General features: G+C 42.1%; 1 protein-coding gene across 1 annotated transcript in view; it reads right to left on the bottom strand.

The window, feature by feature from the left end:
• LOC133957623 (MAM domain-containing glycosylphosphatidylinositol anchor protein 1-like) overlaps positions 1-16288 on the bottom strand; it is a 64631-nt gene that overhangs the window by 35595 nt on the left and 12748 nt on the right. The window contains exons 4-8 of the mRNA XM_062392995.1: positions 13017-13286; positions 10383-10709; positions 9371-9670; positions 2677-2943; positions 2427-2575 (exon numbers count right to left, since the gene is read on the bottom strand). Coding sequence (XP_062248979.1) covers positions 2427-2575; positions 2677-2943; positions 9371-9670; positions 10383-10709; positions 13017-13286 — 1313 coding nt within the window. The remainder of the gene's footprint in view (positions 1-2426; positions 2576-2676; positions 2944-9370; positions 9671-10382; positions 10710-13016; positions 13287-16288) is intronic.

Below are 16288 nucleotides of genomic sequence, written 5' to 3'. Positions count from 1 at the left end.
CATTAAGCCTGCACTTAAAGCACAGCTGCTAAGAAAAGGAAAAATGGAAGCAACGCAGACTCTTGGATAGGAAATAATTTGGAAGTAGATGGGAAGAGACTGGGAGAGGAAATGTTGCGAGTGAAACGAGGGTACACGCAGAAAGATAGAGGACAAAAGACAAAAGAAGAGGGAACGAGGGAGAGGCGGAGTGAGAGTTTTTTTGGAAGCTTAGGCATGCAATCTAATGTGCATCTTAGGGAGGCCAGTGCTCATTTTGTATCTCCCTGAAGAGTCTTTCTTAATAAGGTAAGCAGCCAAGTCTTTAAAGTAGGAGGGAAATTAGCTATTCATCTGCACAAAAGCAAGCTGGCAGACCCTTTATTCCTGCGCTCTCTCTCTCTCTCTCTCTCTCTCTCTCTCTCTCTCTCTCTCTCTCTCTCTCTCTCTCTCTCTCTCTCTCTCTCTCTCTCTCTCTCTCTCTCTCTCTCTCTCTCTCTCTCTCTCTCTCTCTAACACACACTCACAAACACACACCAACCCCCAGCCAGTTGTGTATACTTCACTGTTATCCTTCCTGTCCTCTCACACAAGGCCAGTAATCTGTGAATAAATGTTTGAGACAACACAGAAGAAGGTCGACTCCAAGTGGGCTTGGTTGGGTTCAGCAGCAGAACCAATGCGTCGGGAGATCAAATAAAATATGGTAGCGATAGTATTTAGGTTTTACAGAATTTAAATAATTTGTAAAGGAAAGGCTAAGTGACAAACATAGCATATATATTTAACATCATGAACGGATCAGTGTGTTATAGTGTAGATTCTTTGCATGTAGCAGAAATAAATGAATAAGACTTTCTGCAGGGGGTGGTGTGGCCTAGGTGGTAGAGCGGGTGTTGTCCAACACGAAGGTTGCCGGTTCAAACCCCACTCTTCCCCATCTGCATGCCGAAGTATCCTTGGCAAGATACTGAACCCCTAAATGGCCCCTCATAAATGTTGAGTGTACTAAAAATGTAAGTCGCTTTGGACAAAAGCCTCAGCTAAATGACATGTAATGTAATGCATTGGAGTCTGCTTTGATAACTACGATACTTGATGGCAACAGAGGTTTATGAGGTTATTCCAGTGTGTCGTTATTCTAAATGGATATTTGTGAGTGCGAGACTAATGTAACACCAATCAAAGGGTTGTGAAGTCCCATCAATGCAAAGTCAATCTTTTTTTGAGAGAAAGACAAGAAGTGAAAATCGTCTTAAAATTGTACTTCCTTAACTGTCTCTGGGACCAAATTCTGGCATCGGGAGGCCCGGTCTTATTACCTCATGTTTACAGCCCATTATTGTCACTTGTCTGGTACTGACAGTTCAAATCCTTCTGTGACAGTATGTGGGAAGATTGACATGACGTTAAGTTGGGTTCTGAGAACACAGACGCTGTGCTCTCATGGGTCGCTTCAGATCTGACTGTGTTCGATAGGACTGGGTGATGTGACCTGACAATTCAAGGAAACGTGATGGCTCTTCTCCGGAAGGGGACGAAAAGTATGAGACTCCACAATATATCAATTTATCAAGAGAAAAGGAGGGCATATTGAAAAAGGCAGAAAGCGAGAGCTGATAAACTACCTGTGTTTAGGGTTGAATAGATGAGAAGATAACGGTCCTGAAGATGTAGCCTGCACACTTCACAACGCTTCAAAATCTATAGTTTGCCTTTCACATGTGAAGAACACAGCAGGGGATTCTGTGGTCAGAACCTTTCAAGAAACATAAATATATCTGAAACTTTCAGATGAGGGGTGGCTTCTGGGTCGAAGAGGGCAGGATATCACGTAGAAATGCCTCTGCAGAGATCACTTGTTTCTTTTCACAGCACATCAACACCGGTATTTGCCATTTCGCCAAAAGCTCCAAGTTGACACCTTCATCAGTGTCTACTACGTGCATAGCATCTCTTTTTCAATCTGATATATTTGTATTCATTTTAGTTTTTCAGCTTAGCTTCCGTCGCATGTTGGAAAAACAACAATTTGCCCACTTGCTTGCGGTGAATCCTCTGAATTTTCTTCCACTGTGTTCTCACAAAGGCTCACTCAGACGTTATTCAGAGATCTAGCAGGAAACACTCTGCACAAATGTTCTCAGCACCTGACTCTGACATTTTCGTTCACAAACAATTTTCAGCCCCTCAGTGCATGTCGGGGAGCAGCTTCAATTGCATAAGTGTGTTTTTGTTTGGTGACCAAAGTTTACCGTGTTCTAATCCCGGTTAATCAGTGTCAGACTCACAAGTGTTCTGTAAACACGTTTAGAGAGTCCCTTTGTAAACCTACTACCGCCTGATGGCGAGATTCAGAGCACGAACACAGCATACTCAGGTTTGTGAGTGTGAGCGCATGTCAATATGTGCAGTTCTGTGCAAGTATTTGTGATGGAGGACTTTACCTTTCGGATATTAATCCAGTAGCCGATGATACGGTCTGTGGCCTCGGGATCTCTCTGTGTCCACTGCAGGGTGTAGGAATAGTTGTTACCTTTCAGAATCCGGACTGGGTTGGGCGTGTCAAAGTAAAATTCGGCATCATACGGTTGAGCTGTGGAATAGGTGGGACAGGGAGGACAAAACATCACAGGTAAACTCTAGGCTCAAGAAGATAATAACTGTAAAATACAAATCAAATGTCTTTTCACTCACCAGAGACATTAAATGTGCATGTCGATGTTCCTACAGTATTGCTGACTCGGCACTCATAAGAGCCATTGTTGGTAGGTTCCAGCTTGAACTTCCACTCTGGCGTCTCCTTCAGGTCCGGCATGGGCATGCGGATGAATTCGCCGTTACGGTACCAGCGGATGTCTGTCAGACGCGGCGGATTGGACCGCAGCACCGCACACCTCAGAGTCACCATCTGATAGTTCCGGTAGCGCACGTCCTGGAACACTGGGTCCAATATGGGCGGATCTACGGGCAAAACAGAAGTCAAGATATTAGGGATACTTACTTTGTGATTTAGCATGGCGATGAGGTGCATCCATGTAAAAACTCCATTATCCATGATCAGTTTCTATTTCCAACTTATCTCCATGAATAAGAGGAGGGGTAGAAAATACTAACGCAGATAAGCCTGAGAGGGAATTGTAAAATGGACATAAATCTCCATCATCCAAGTCTTATTCCATCTGCCTTGTCATCTTTTTGTTCTCTGCGGCACAGATTCCCTCACATCATCAGAAATCACTGGCTTCCACAAATCCTCCGACACAGAACAACTGTTGTTGCCTCGAGAGATCAGCCGTTTTATACGAGGCACGCAGCTGTCCCCGCCGCTATAACCAATCCTAACCAGCTCTAATTAACCTTTCAGCAGCGATGTGTGTTTCGGAGGTTAATGACTGACTAGCTGCTGTTACCCTGGGATCAGCCATGACACAACACGGCCAAATTACTCTGTCACAAATCACCAGCCGGAAAGATCGCCCCCGGCTAATCATGGAGATAGTATACAAGATGCTAATGGTGTTGCTGTGGTAATGGTGATAGGATCTGGTGTTAAAGCCCCCAGAGGTGAGGCAGTATGACTCCAGTTCCCTATATGAATCAAGTATATCAGACACAGATGTGTAATTATATTCTAATATATGTTACGTCTGTAATGTAGAAAGATAGGGCTGCAGGGGGAGCTGCAGTAAGGTGGAGAGAAGAATAACAAAGACAAATGTTCAACAGGGAACTTCCTGTACTGCAATCTGAACAATAAATGAATATGATGTTTTTGAGAACAACCAGAACTATGTACGATAAGGTAACAATAGAGTCGGATATTGTTTTTTAACTTATTTGCTTCCTGCAGCCACAGCAGTCTCATGAGAAGAGGCTGAGGGATGGTTGGGCAGTCAAAGGTCATACTGTAAGCCTATGGACTGATTAGTGTACGGTCACATACCCTGCTTATGCTTATAGACACACATGTGCATACTGATGGCTACCTGACTTTGGAAACACGTGGCAAGGTTATAGGGGGGAGAATAAACCAACTGTGTAGCAGGGGGGATAGGAGTATTAAGACAATTATAGAGGTTACTAAGCAGTTGGTTTCCCTTTTCTAGTCACTGGGTTACTTCAGTTTCTAACTTAACTTTTAGTTTATCTCTTTTCGGCACTGCGATGTTTCATAGTCAGAGGACCATAATCCATGTAAACACACCATCACCATCTGTCTTTGTGAACGCAAAATGGATTCCACGCAGGAATGCAACACTGACCAAGCCAAACATTTACAGTACACAAAAAGAAAATCAATTTACATGAGACTGAGGGTGTGTGAATGGGGGAGTAAGAGTGGGGGGCGAAGGGGGAGAAGGAAACCACAATGAGGAAGACGAATGGCGTTGAAAGTGTGGCGCGAAAGTGAGAGAAGTCGATGATTGAGTAAGGAAGGTGGGGGGAGGACAGGAGAATGCAGGATGCAGAAAGGCAATGACAAGACAGAGAGAGGTCCTCTCTTATGGCCAGCAGTTGGCTGATTGATGATGATGAGAATGGCAATGGGGAGGAACAGCCACCTCTCACTGGGAGGGGAGAGTGCGCAAGGGAAGAGAGGGAGACAACGGGGAAAAAAGGAAGAAGGCAGAAGTGGCAAGAAATCTGCGTATCCACTTCATTATATCTGCCATAAAAAAGGATGGCATCCTTCCCTCACATCGATCAGTGGCGCTTAACGGAGGGAGGCAAAACCAACCCAATAAATACATTATTTCAGTAAAATGGGGCATCAGGAAGGGCGGTGAGAGAGGAAGGATCTGTTTCCTCACACTTTTCTTGGATGTAAATAAACATAAATATCACACTGTCATTTCACGATGTTTCCACTAACCTGCTCCTTTTCGCCTCACTTCTCTCCTCCTAATCAAACAAGTGTTTTCTTGCCCCCGTCCCTCTTTCCACCAAACACTAACCCCGCTTTGCTGTTTCAAGCTCTCTTAACCCCATTTCTCTCTCTCTCTCGTAGTCCTGCTCATGAATCTGTCTCATCTCTCTGTTTCTTCCTCTGTCCAGAGTGGGGTGGCCAGCTGCACTATTAATCACAGCTGGCCAGCGAGGACAGCTGAGCTCACACAGTGTTACCCTGCGCACCCTGCCTGCATTAGCAAGCCCTCTAAATCCTTCTTGAGGAGAGGAGAGGAGAGGAGAGCGTTTCAAGTTCCATTATTGGACCTTTGCAGAGAAAACAGAACTTGTATCTTAGTTCCAATTCCTGGTTCAAAGTCACTTAAAGAAATTCTGCCCCTAATAAAGAGTATTTCACTAAATACAATCACTGTAACAGATTTCCTCTAGGTTACATCCAGAAAAGCATTAATTTCTTCTAAAGAATAGAGATCTGTGTTGCCTTTTATAAATAGTCTTCAGCCATAGGTTCTATACTGCCTGTCGGGGTAACTTCCCTCGAAACATCTGTGAGGTATTTTTCTGTGACCACACTGGTTTAAGTGGTAGTAGGTTCTGTCTTTCTCAAAATGTTCTGAAACTGTAGGTTGTGTGGAATAAATCCAGTCCCCTCCCTCTTCTATTACTGATTTCTATTGGAGGAGAGGATTTCAAGCTTGAATGAGCAGCCCCAGAATCAAGAGCATACATGTTAAAAAAACAAAGAGTTTATCTATAGTTGATGCCTGAAGTGTATTTTAGTTCTTCCCTGCTGAAACATTTGTTAAACTGAGTTGCAGAGAGGAGAACACAGATCCCTGCACTGAAGATTGTGCCAGTTCAAACAGCACCGACCCGTCCAGCTCACTCCCCACTGCACCTCATTATCTACACAGCTATGTATCTCATGTAAGAAGAACACATCTATGTGTTAACTGTAGTTTGACTCCAGAGTTAACACACGCCACGCTTCATCAGTTATCTCCATATTTAAACTTCCTTTGAATTGAATTTGAATCTTTTTTTAAAACAAATCCTCCTCTGTTTGCTCAGTGGGTCATTTCCAAGCAATTTTTCGACTTTTCATGACTGAGTTAATGAACCCGTCCACTCAAGGAGGAGGAATCTCTTATTACCAGAGACTGTGTGCTCTAAGTTTCATCATGGAAATCATTAATCTCCTCTAATGAGTATGACTCTGGTTCATCCGGTGGAAATTTGACAATAGCAGGAAACTGTGACAAACTAGCTTCCTCTAACATTTCCTCATTTCATTTTCAGCTTTTCACCGAGGGTAACACCTGTTGCAGTCCCTCACCATAAACTGTCTGACTGGTGGTCACTGTTCATGTTTGTCCTCCATCACTTCACATCCAGTATGGGCTTCATTATCATCCACAACATTGTCATTAACATTTCAGCCATTTTACACTGTTATCTCAGTTTTGTATTTACATGTATGAGTAAGAGATTTTAGCTGTGCCTGGTTGCACATACACACATGTTTTAGTGGCAAACCTTCAGCTTCTGTTCATTTCTAATCTTTGCAAAGTGAGGTGGTCGTCTTTCATTCCTGTGGCAAAGCAACTTCCACAATGGCTTCACATGACCTGCAACATTTGCTTCACATTCCTGTCATTGTGTCCATCCCCTAATACTGTCAGGCCACAACCCTGAAAGTGTCTCTTTCAGGGATGTGGCCTACCTGAACTATGCAGGTGCCATATGACCGTTTGAGACCAATATCACCAAACAAAAAAAGTTCCACGATGCCTGACTGAGATTATTGAAAAACATAAATACTTGCCTCTGCAGGAACTGTACCAGCTACATAATGAGCAGTTTTCAATCTTGACAAATTTGTGTACTGCTCTGAAACCACAACAAACTTTCCAAACCAAGTCAATTCTCCTTAAATTTGCTCACGATCGCAGACACAGAGATATACTTTAGAAAAGAGAAACAACAGCAAGACAGCGAAAAAAGTAAAACACTGATCATGTACCAGGCCTTTCTCAACCCACATGTGAAAGAGGAGTGTGAGAGGAAGACGTTGTGTTTTCAAGCCTGAACTCAGCGTGCCAAGCATCAGCCACTACTCTGACCCTGACAGGCAGGGAACAGTCCTCAGGGAAGGACGCCATGGTTTACGGTACAAACCCCATTAATTTACATGTTTTACAGCCCAGATACACGGATCGATTAATTAAACCACTCTTACCTGTCACTGGGAAACATGAAGAAGGTACATAATTAAAGTGTCAGTCAAACGCTTGTTCCATTCACTTAGCAACTCTGCACTGTCCGCAACCACTCACATGCGCTCACTCACGCAAACTCCCAGCATGCAGTGAGAGGAGTGGAGAGGATGCTGCTCTGGGCCTGTATTTATCAACTGTGTCGGCATGGTAGATTGTTTCTAATGGGCCACACACTTTGAGACAAATGCTTACTTTACTTCACCAACCTTTCCTTAAAAATTCAACAGAAATACTTCAGTGGCTTTAGTGATTCTGTAAAATTTAAATTTCTCCATCTACAGAACTAAAACTGTTCCCTTGCAGTTTTGCTTGATTGGCATCACATAAATGCCGCCATGACAACAATAATTGTGGTACATCCCAACACAACATGTGCCGTTGCGTTGTTTGTGTCCTCGTGTTTCTCTTTCATCTTGTACATATCATCTCTTTGATTGACAGTTGTTTTCATTTGGCCTTGCGCAAAGGGAGTGTGTTGAAAAGGCTGAAGTAAACACTGGATCAAACATTTACTGAAATTGAATCAAACACCAATGCAATGATGTGCTGTCTATTTCGACCAATATGCTACATTAGTGAATCATCTCGCAGCATTTGTAACACATAGGGGATTTTTAAAGTTCATAGCGGATTTATGTTATATTGTAAGTTATATGGATGTCCAGTTATTCATCTTTACTTCCTGTTTTATTTTGTCCTGCCCTTGTTCTTCCCACTGGTTCATCGCCAACTGTCCAGCCCCTGCTGCTCCCATCTGTCCAACCTGTTAAAAACTCACCTTCTTGCCTATTTCCCTTGAGAGATTTCTTATAAGGTTTCCCTCACATTTTTTGAGCGTGTAGTTTCATGGTTTTGTGACTCCTGCCTCAGGTGGTGGATTTTTTCTGATTTGTTTACTTTTTGGACTATTGTCTCATCTTACTAAGATCCGTGTGAGTTTCCCTGTAAGTGTGTCTGTACCAGACTGGTACAAGATGCACAAACAACAGAAGACAGACTTTTATAACTACAGTTCAGAAAACCTCTGGCGTGAGTGTTTGTGGCCTAAATTGTTCTGTAAAGATTATTTTCTGTGGTTTAATGCATTTGATATTGAGCCAATGATTTGCATCTTATTCTTTGGCGGCAGAGGCACTAACATGATGAAATACAGCGGGGGATCTCAATTGCATGCTGCTATTATTCACACTTTTTATATATACTTCACTGATTTAGCCCCCATGGTGAGCTAATGCAAACTGAGAATAACCAGTGGGGGTAGAAACTTTAAAGTATTGTATGTTCTTGTAATGGGTATTCATGTCGAACCTCTTGCTATTTTCTCCAGCAAAAGGTTACGTTTTATTATGCTATAAAGTGTTATAGCAGCACTGTGTCGTTTGTATCAATAAATGAGGAAGAAATCGTTTTCATTCAAATCTAAATAAAATTATGTTATGTTATTTACATGCAGGTAGAGGTCCAATAATAAGAAAGTATTGTCATAATGAAAAGCATTGTAAAGATTAATCTCATGGGAAGGAGGAAGGTATTGAGATTATGTGTCAATTTACAGATCCTATTTGTTTCTCAAAGTCCATCCTCTGGGGTTTTGTGAGGAAAAACCTGACTGCAGAGTTCACAGAAGCTTTCAGCCTTTAGGACACAAACGTCTATCCTCAGTTCCTCAAACTCGTTCTTTATAACATTCTTTACATGACCATACTTTCCCTTATTTGTATTTATGGTATGAATTCATTAACAAATATGGTGTTGTATTTTCATAGATCCCTTACATAACCTCAGCGACAAAGTAAGACTTTGTGGCCTTTGAAATCCACACAGAGTCTGTCACTCAAAGCTTTTATACTTTAGTTAAAATGGTGTCTAAACAGAAAATGGTCAGTGGTGGTGCTACAGTTGTTAATGTTAATAACCTGGACCTGCTATAATATTTAAACTTGATACATCTTTATTACAAATTCTTCTTCTGATGTTCATTTACTTATTTCATGTTATTGGTACTGATGATATCATTACTTTTTGCCGTATTAATCTGTTTTATTCTAGTATTGGACAAGATACAGCTATACTGGTATTTGAGAGACATACATCTGGACAGCACAGTCCTCTCAGTGTGTGACCCTGCTTGTTCTAAAGGATGTTGTTGGAATTTGTGAGTTGTCGAGTTCCTAGGTGAAATTAATCGGATCAACACTTACACTGCACGTTGAGCTGGACCTGCGCCTCCCTGCGCTTGATGTTAAGCCCGTTGTATGGAGCAGTCTGGCACCGGTACGCCCCCATCATGTCCCGGCTGACATTCTTGAGCCTCAAGCGGCCGTCGGGGGTCTCAACCACAGTCTTCTCATCTGGCATTAGCAGGTCCTTTTCTGTCCGTGACCAGAGTATAGGCGGACGTGGTTTGCCATCGACTATCAGGCAAACCAGCTCAGCGGTGCCTCCCTCTCGCACGTTGACCACCTGACCTCCTGGCGGAACTGACAGCACCGGAGGAGAGACTGGAAGAGAACGGAAGAAAGAAGGGGTAAAGAAATAGTAAGAAAATGTTAAGCTTTAATCTGTTGCTCCTAGATAAATTGAGACGAACATGAAAAAAATATGGGAAAGGTAGGAATTTCTAATGTAAAAAAATGACACATTATAAATACGTAATACACATTTTTTACACGTACATTTTGTATGCAGGTGAAGGCAGATTGGTAGATGAGGTAGATGATTCAAAGCTTAAGTGCACAGCTAAATAAGTATGAAATTGAAAGAAATGTATACATGTCTTTCTATGGCAACATGGTGGACATGGCGTTAAAATGACAGATTCACAGAAACTGGGTAAAACAGACACAGACTGAGAATAAAAAGAAATGTTTCACTGTTTCCACAATAAAAGAGATTTTAACATGGCAGCAATTCAATGAAGAAAATGCATTATTGTGAAGGTTAATTTTTCATAAAACAACTCAACACTATCAGGATCAGGATACAGTCTACTTGAATAGAGAATTCCCAGTTTGTATAACCTCAGACATCTGACTGACCTCGAACCAGTGCAGATTTCACCAAATTGAATTTAAAGTAAATAAGCAGTTAAATATATGAATATATTTTAATCCCACAAGGGTATTTGGATTTAAAATGTATTGCCCAATTGAAGCATTCATATTTTATCTTAACACTTTAAAGAAATGGTCTCAGTCTAAAAAATCCTACCACTGTTCTGAGAGATGTTGACATCCACACGGAGCTCCGGGATCCTGCTGCCGGGGAAATTTGCAACACAGCTGTAGGTGGCCAAGTCTCTGAACTTCATGTCCACGATCTCCAAGCTGCTGGTGCCGGGTGCCATGTCAGGGTCACTGCGCAGCAAGATCAGGCTGTCCGAGTTAAAGACAGGCGCTGCGTTCTTGTACCAGGTGTAGTTGACCTTGTCCTGCGGGGTGGCATCGACGTGGCATGACAGCTTGAGGTCCCGCCCCATTTGAATGCTCTCACTGTCCTTGTTGGAGTCGGGTGTAATTTGAAAGGTCAGGTTGCTCATCGCTGTGTGGGGTGGTAGAAACAGGCAGAACAGAGAAGAAGGGTTAAACGGATCGTACGGTCTAAGGGACTGGCTATGAGGAGGTCGGACAAAAACAAAGCGAATGGAGGGGGGATGTCAACAGTAAAATATTTTACAATTACAAAGAAAATAAATTAATAAAATGTAATTTAAATATTCCAATCTTAACATATTTTTGGCACTGGCTTGAAATCCCCTAATAAATTCAGTGAACAACTCACAAATTCAAATTTAGCAGATTCCATAAGGGGCACCATATTTACAAACAGTATAAAAGTTTGGCTTTAAATTTGCCGTATTTAATACAGCACTTTTATAGTCTTGATTACCAAAGCTCTTAGAGTCCAGGTTTGCTGTTTCTCCATTCACACACACACACACACATCTATGAGCAGCACCTTCTCGATCACTAGTACTTTTACTTCAATACAATTTTACACTACTTTTTCCACCCGTGGAAATTTGTTTTAAGATCGACAAAAATATAAAGAGTAGATTAAGTTTTGGTAGAGAGGGGAAGTGAGAGAATTAAAAAGCGATTGAAAGAAAGAAAGAAGTGGAGGGAGGAGGAAAGATGGCTAATACGGAAAGAAAGATGCGTGACAGAGTATGGGAGGCATGAGGAGGAGGAGGCAGCGGGAGGAAAAAGAGGAAAGCAAAGGAAATTGAAGAAGAAAGAAGGGATAGAGAGAGAGAGAGGAAGAAGGCAAATTGTGACGGAGGGAGAGACAAAAGGAGCCTGATACGGAATAAAATAACGGGGGCAAGAGGAGGAGGGGGAAAAAAAATCAAGGACAAAGCGTTACTCTCACACTGTCACATTTAATTTTCAGTTTCCAAGGCTGCATTTCCCCAACAGATTTCAATGTTGAATACAAAACAGCCCTCTATTTCCATATCAAGGAGAGAGAGTGGCAGCCAGGAGGAGGGGGGGGGGGGGGGGGGGTTAACTTATTTTGAGCTTGTTAACAAGATCCTAGGGTCGAGCCAGGAGTATAAGGCAGTGACCATATGGTTAACACAAGTATGCCACTTTACCTGGTTGGTAGGATGCAGTGTGAGCCCTAAAATGTGTGTGTGTGTGTCTGTGTGTAATGCAGCGAGGCTGTGGCTGTATGTGTCTCCAAAGTGCATGTGCCACCTGCCAGCTTCTATTTCTCCTCTCACTAAACGCGTGTGTGTGCATGTGTGTGTGTGTGTGTGTGTGTGACATTTGCCGTGCTGCCACCTGCCCTGGTGTGACGATGCGTTCAGGCCCATTAAGCTTACAGGAGAAACCCATCCAGCATACGCTCGCTACAGTGTTAACTAACAGAAGAGAGTGTCGCTAATTGCTTCCACTCCAGTCTCACTAATTGGAGTGAATAAAGATGATTAAAGGGGCTAAAAATAGCCGGAGGGGAGGGAGAATAGAAGGCTTTTATTTTAACAGTAGGGGAATTAGAAAAACAAGCGATACTTAACTCATCTATCCTGACAAGTTTCACATCAGCTCTCTGTAATGATGGATCAACTGCTCGTGTGCCGCATACCACACCAGACACACACACACACGTATTATACAAACATGCTGAAGTAGTTCCTGTGCGTAAAGACATAATAATAACTAGAATGGCACCCAGTAGATCAATCTGCCAAGGCCCAACACTTCCCTTATGAAAGCTAATTTAAATTCACCAGATCATGATTTGTATTAGGGTCTGAACCAAATTGCAGAAATCAGTCCTTTATACACGCCTGATTTTGTCATCCAAGTCCATAAATATCCCTGGATCTGCCCCATGTTCCAGATCCACACTGACATTTGAAGGGGTTCTTCCTTTAACCATACCCCGTCCTTCAACTAAGTTTTGTGGTTATCCATCCATTTTTTTTTTTTGTCTGTAACAAAAATAAAACCGACAGACCTATAAATAGAATGGGGGGTCAAAGCATAACCTCCTTGGCAAAGGACAATTTTAAAGCATTAATCATATGTGATCATGTGTGTGTATTTGTTGTTATATAATACTAATACTAATGTGATTTTATAATCTGTTGCTCCTTTCCCCTCAGTGATTCAAATGAGTGACGAAAACATAATGAATGACCACAACATAATGGTCATCGGTCGTTTCTGTTTCAAAGCCAGGAATTGACGAATCCAAATTATTACTGGAATAATGAAGGATAAATTATTTTAAATATTTTGAGCCCATATCAAAAGGAAAGAAAACGGACACATGCATTGACATGTACACTCTTGATGAACCCTCGTCTCTGTGAACAAACACACGTGTTCCACTTACTCCGTACAACCACGTTGACGTTCTTTCGTGCAGGGTTTCCCACATTGTTGACGGCCGAGCAGTTGTAAAGGCCGGCGTCAGTCGGTGTGACCGCCCGCAGAATGAGCGTTGCCCCCCGAACCAGTGCGCTGAGGGGAAGTTTGCCAGTGGAACACGACCACGTCACATTGGGGGGAGGGAAACCTGAAGTCACCTCACAGGTTAACTGCACGTCCTGCCCGGGGTCCACCACCACCGTGTCGTTGACTGACAGCCGGATCATTGGGGGAGCTGCAGGGGGAGAAGAGAGGAGAGGATTACACACACGCAAATCACTTCCTCTGTTGTAGCACAGAGCAGATCTGAGTCTTTTTTTTTGCTCGTGCTTTGCAACCGTTGTGGAGGATTGGTGGATGCAGATGTCAAAACCTACAGATGCTGAAGTCTGACAGTTATAATGTAATAACTGTCTCTGCACCTGTCATAGCGAGATGCAATTAAAGGTTTCTCAGTGGGGTTGCAGGATGGTTACAGGAGTTTGCATATAAGTGATGACATTATGTAGAAGTGAGAATGGGAGTGTTATGCTAATTTGTGTGTATCCAGTGTGCATAGAAAAGTGTGTGCACGAACGCACAAGCCTTGCTTTGGAAGAAATGTACCCACTAAAGCCACTTTTCCACTTTTCAAAAAACCTACTAACACCCACTAGCGCCCACTAACATCTGTTTTTTGTCTGCAGTGGGAACCCAGTCAATGAGCATCCAGTACCAAGTCAAACCACTGGTACGGTAGACACTGGGTTTTACCGGCTCCAGCTCTGGTTGACAGTGATGGAAACAAGACACATGGCTGAAGGGGCTAGTTTGTTCTTCCTCTTTATTGCCGGAGTCTAGATGCTCACGCTGCTCTTTGTCTGGCGAAACGTTATAACACATAATTGGTGAGTTTGAGAAGTTGAGCATGAGTCTCAGGGGGAAACAAACAGAAAGGCGAGCTACTCTACTATGGGAATGGAGTGAATCAAATTGTCTTTTTAGCGAGTTTATCTGCATTTAAAAAACCTGCTTTTAACAGCCAAATTTGGTGGATAAGAGGTATAACTATGGGGGTGTTTCCATCTATCCATCTTTTATCTGTTCTGCTTATTGTTTTAAGGTAGCAAATGGAGTTAGAGCCAATTCCAGCTGACATTTGGCGAAAGGCAGAGTACACCCTGGACAGGTCGGAGGGCTCACACATAGAGAAGAATCCACCATTCCCACCTACGGACAATATCGAGTCTCTAATAAATCCAATCTGGCCTCGGGTTTGACATCCCCATCTTCTGCTACTGATACTAGCAATTATATTGACTTGGTATCTCACTTAATCCTTGTGTAAATGGCCAAGTTGTGGTATTTGAAATGTGTACATATACCGGTATACATGTGTTTTAGGCAGCAATAAACATCAAATACACAAAACCACTTATGGGTATTTCATGGGAGGGAGTTCCAGATGACTGTGGAGGACTGCCACTTCCCTGTGAAAACCCCAAGACGCATAGGCAAGACCTGACCTCTGAAGAAATCAGCAAACAGCAGCTGTTCATGATTCTGTTCAGACTGCAATAATGATGCACTCTTTGGATATGGGTATATATGTGCCTGAGTGTATGTTTGTGTGTTATAGTGTCTGTGCACTCGTGTGAGGGGGTTTGAAATTTCCGTCGTTTCTGAGCACAGACTAATCCGCAAACTAAAGGTAATTCCTGTCCCTGTTCCCCTGCTCTCATATCGGCCATGTCTTCTCCACTGCGTCCCTTTCCTGTGTCTGACCTAACAGCAAAAGTACAGGATGACCCAAAATGCAACTGCAAAAAAAAGAAAAAAAATCCCTGTTGCCAGACAGAGATCGATTGGATACAAGCAGTTTCAAAATAAAAAAATGATAAAAAAAAAGGGCAGAGCAATGGACGCACACACACACACACACACGTACAAACACACACACACAACAGAGGAGGAAAGAGAGAATAAAAGACGTAACTGAAGTGGGAGAGGGGGGGAAGGGCAAAAAGAAAAGAAGGTTATTAATCTTCTAAGAGGAGGTTTAGAGAGCGGGAGGAAGGTTTCAAGAGTGACAGAGCACAGCGAAGCGTCCGCACAACGACTGTGTGTGTAAATACAATTAACAGTTTGAAGACAGTTAATCTGTCTGTAGAGTTTCTTATTCAGCTTGTCAGTAATCCAGTGTTGTAGAGGCAGTGACCCTTGTGTGTCCTCTTTCAGTGGGTAACTGTGGCTGTGTAACTTCGTCAGTTGATGTAAAATGTGTGAGATTAGCCGTGGCTTAAAAGCTGACTCACTGAAATGCTCATAATAACCAGGGTCTGATAATGTTGTATATATATTATTATATTATATATTTATGTATTGATATTGCATTGATTTGTGAGGAGGTGGGACAAAACATTCCAATGAATTCATAATTTAGTTCTTCCTGGATGTGTAAGTGGGCATTTGTTTTGTGAACAGATTTTTGCAGGTTTAAGCTACTGAAAAAAATAAAGTACGTAATAGAGCTTTAAATATTTTATATTATGACTAATCTGTCTCCCATTTTTATCGATGAATTGATTAATTAGATAAAGAAACAAAAAAACAAAATGTTTCCCTTTCCAGCAGCTCTCCTTGTAAAATGCTGTTTGAACATGTATCATAGACATCTGTTTTTTAATTATTACAGAACTATAATTCCAGTTTCAGATAGCTACAATTTAATTCTGACTTGTCATAATCCAAAATCGAGGTGTCCTAAATTCATCTAAATTCAAGACAACGTATTAGGTTTATGAAAAATGTATTATAGTATAGGTAGTTTGAATCTTGCTATGCATTTGCATATGTTGAAATTTGAGTACTCAAAACTGAATCAAAGCTATTCTTTTGAATATTTAGAATGAAACATAATAAATTAATTATATGAAAATGTCTCACTCTGACTGATATATGCTGCGGATAATCACGCTTAACACACAGTAAAACTACTTGTCCTGCTTGTGTCTGATACAGAGAGCTGTCTGTGTGACTCACAGCAGACCAGCTGCACTGAGCTGAATTCATGTCTCTCATCCACCAGGTTGTTTTTGTGCTTTAGAACAAAACCGCGGTGAAACAATCGGAAATGTACATTTAGTTTTGTTTTGTCTCTGCTGTGTGTTTGGCTTTCTCTCTTCTCATTCAGCTTTTATTTCTCTTGACCACCGCTGCTCTCTATCTCTCTCCCCTTGTTGAATCGGGGAAGCGACA

The sequence above is a fragment of the Platichthys flesus genome, chromosome 1 (assembly GCF_949316205.1).
Source record: "Platichthys flesus chromosome 1, fPlaFle2.1, whole genome shotgun sequence".
Lineage (NCBI taxonomy): Eukaryota > Metazoa > Chordata > Actinopteri > Pleuronectiformes > Pleuronectidae > Platichthys > Platichthys flesus.
Note: the sequence above shows the minus strand (reverse complement) of the source record. Positions and strands in the feature narration are given on the sequence as shown.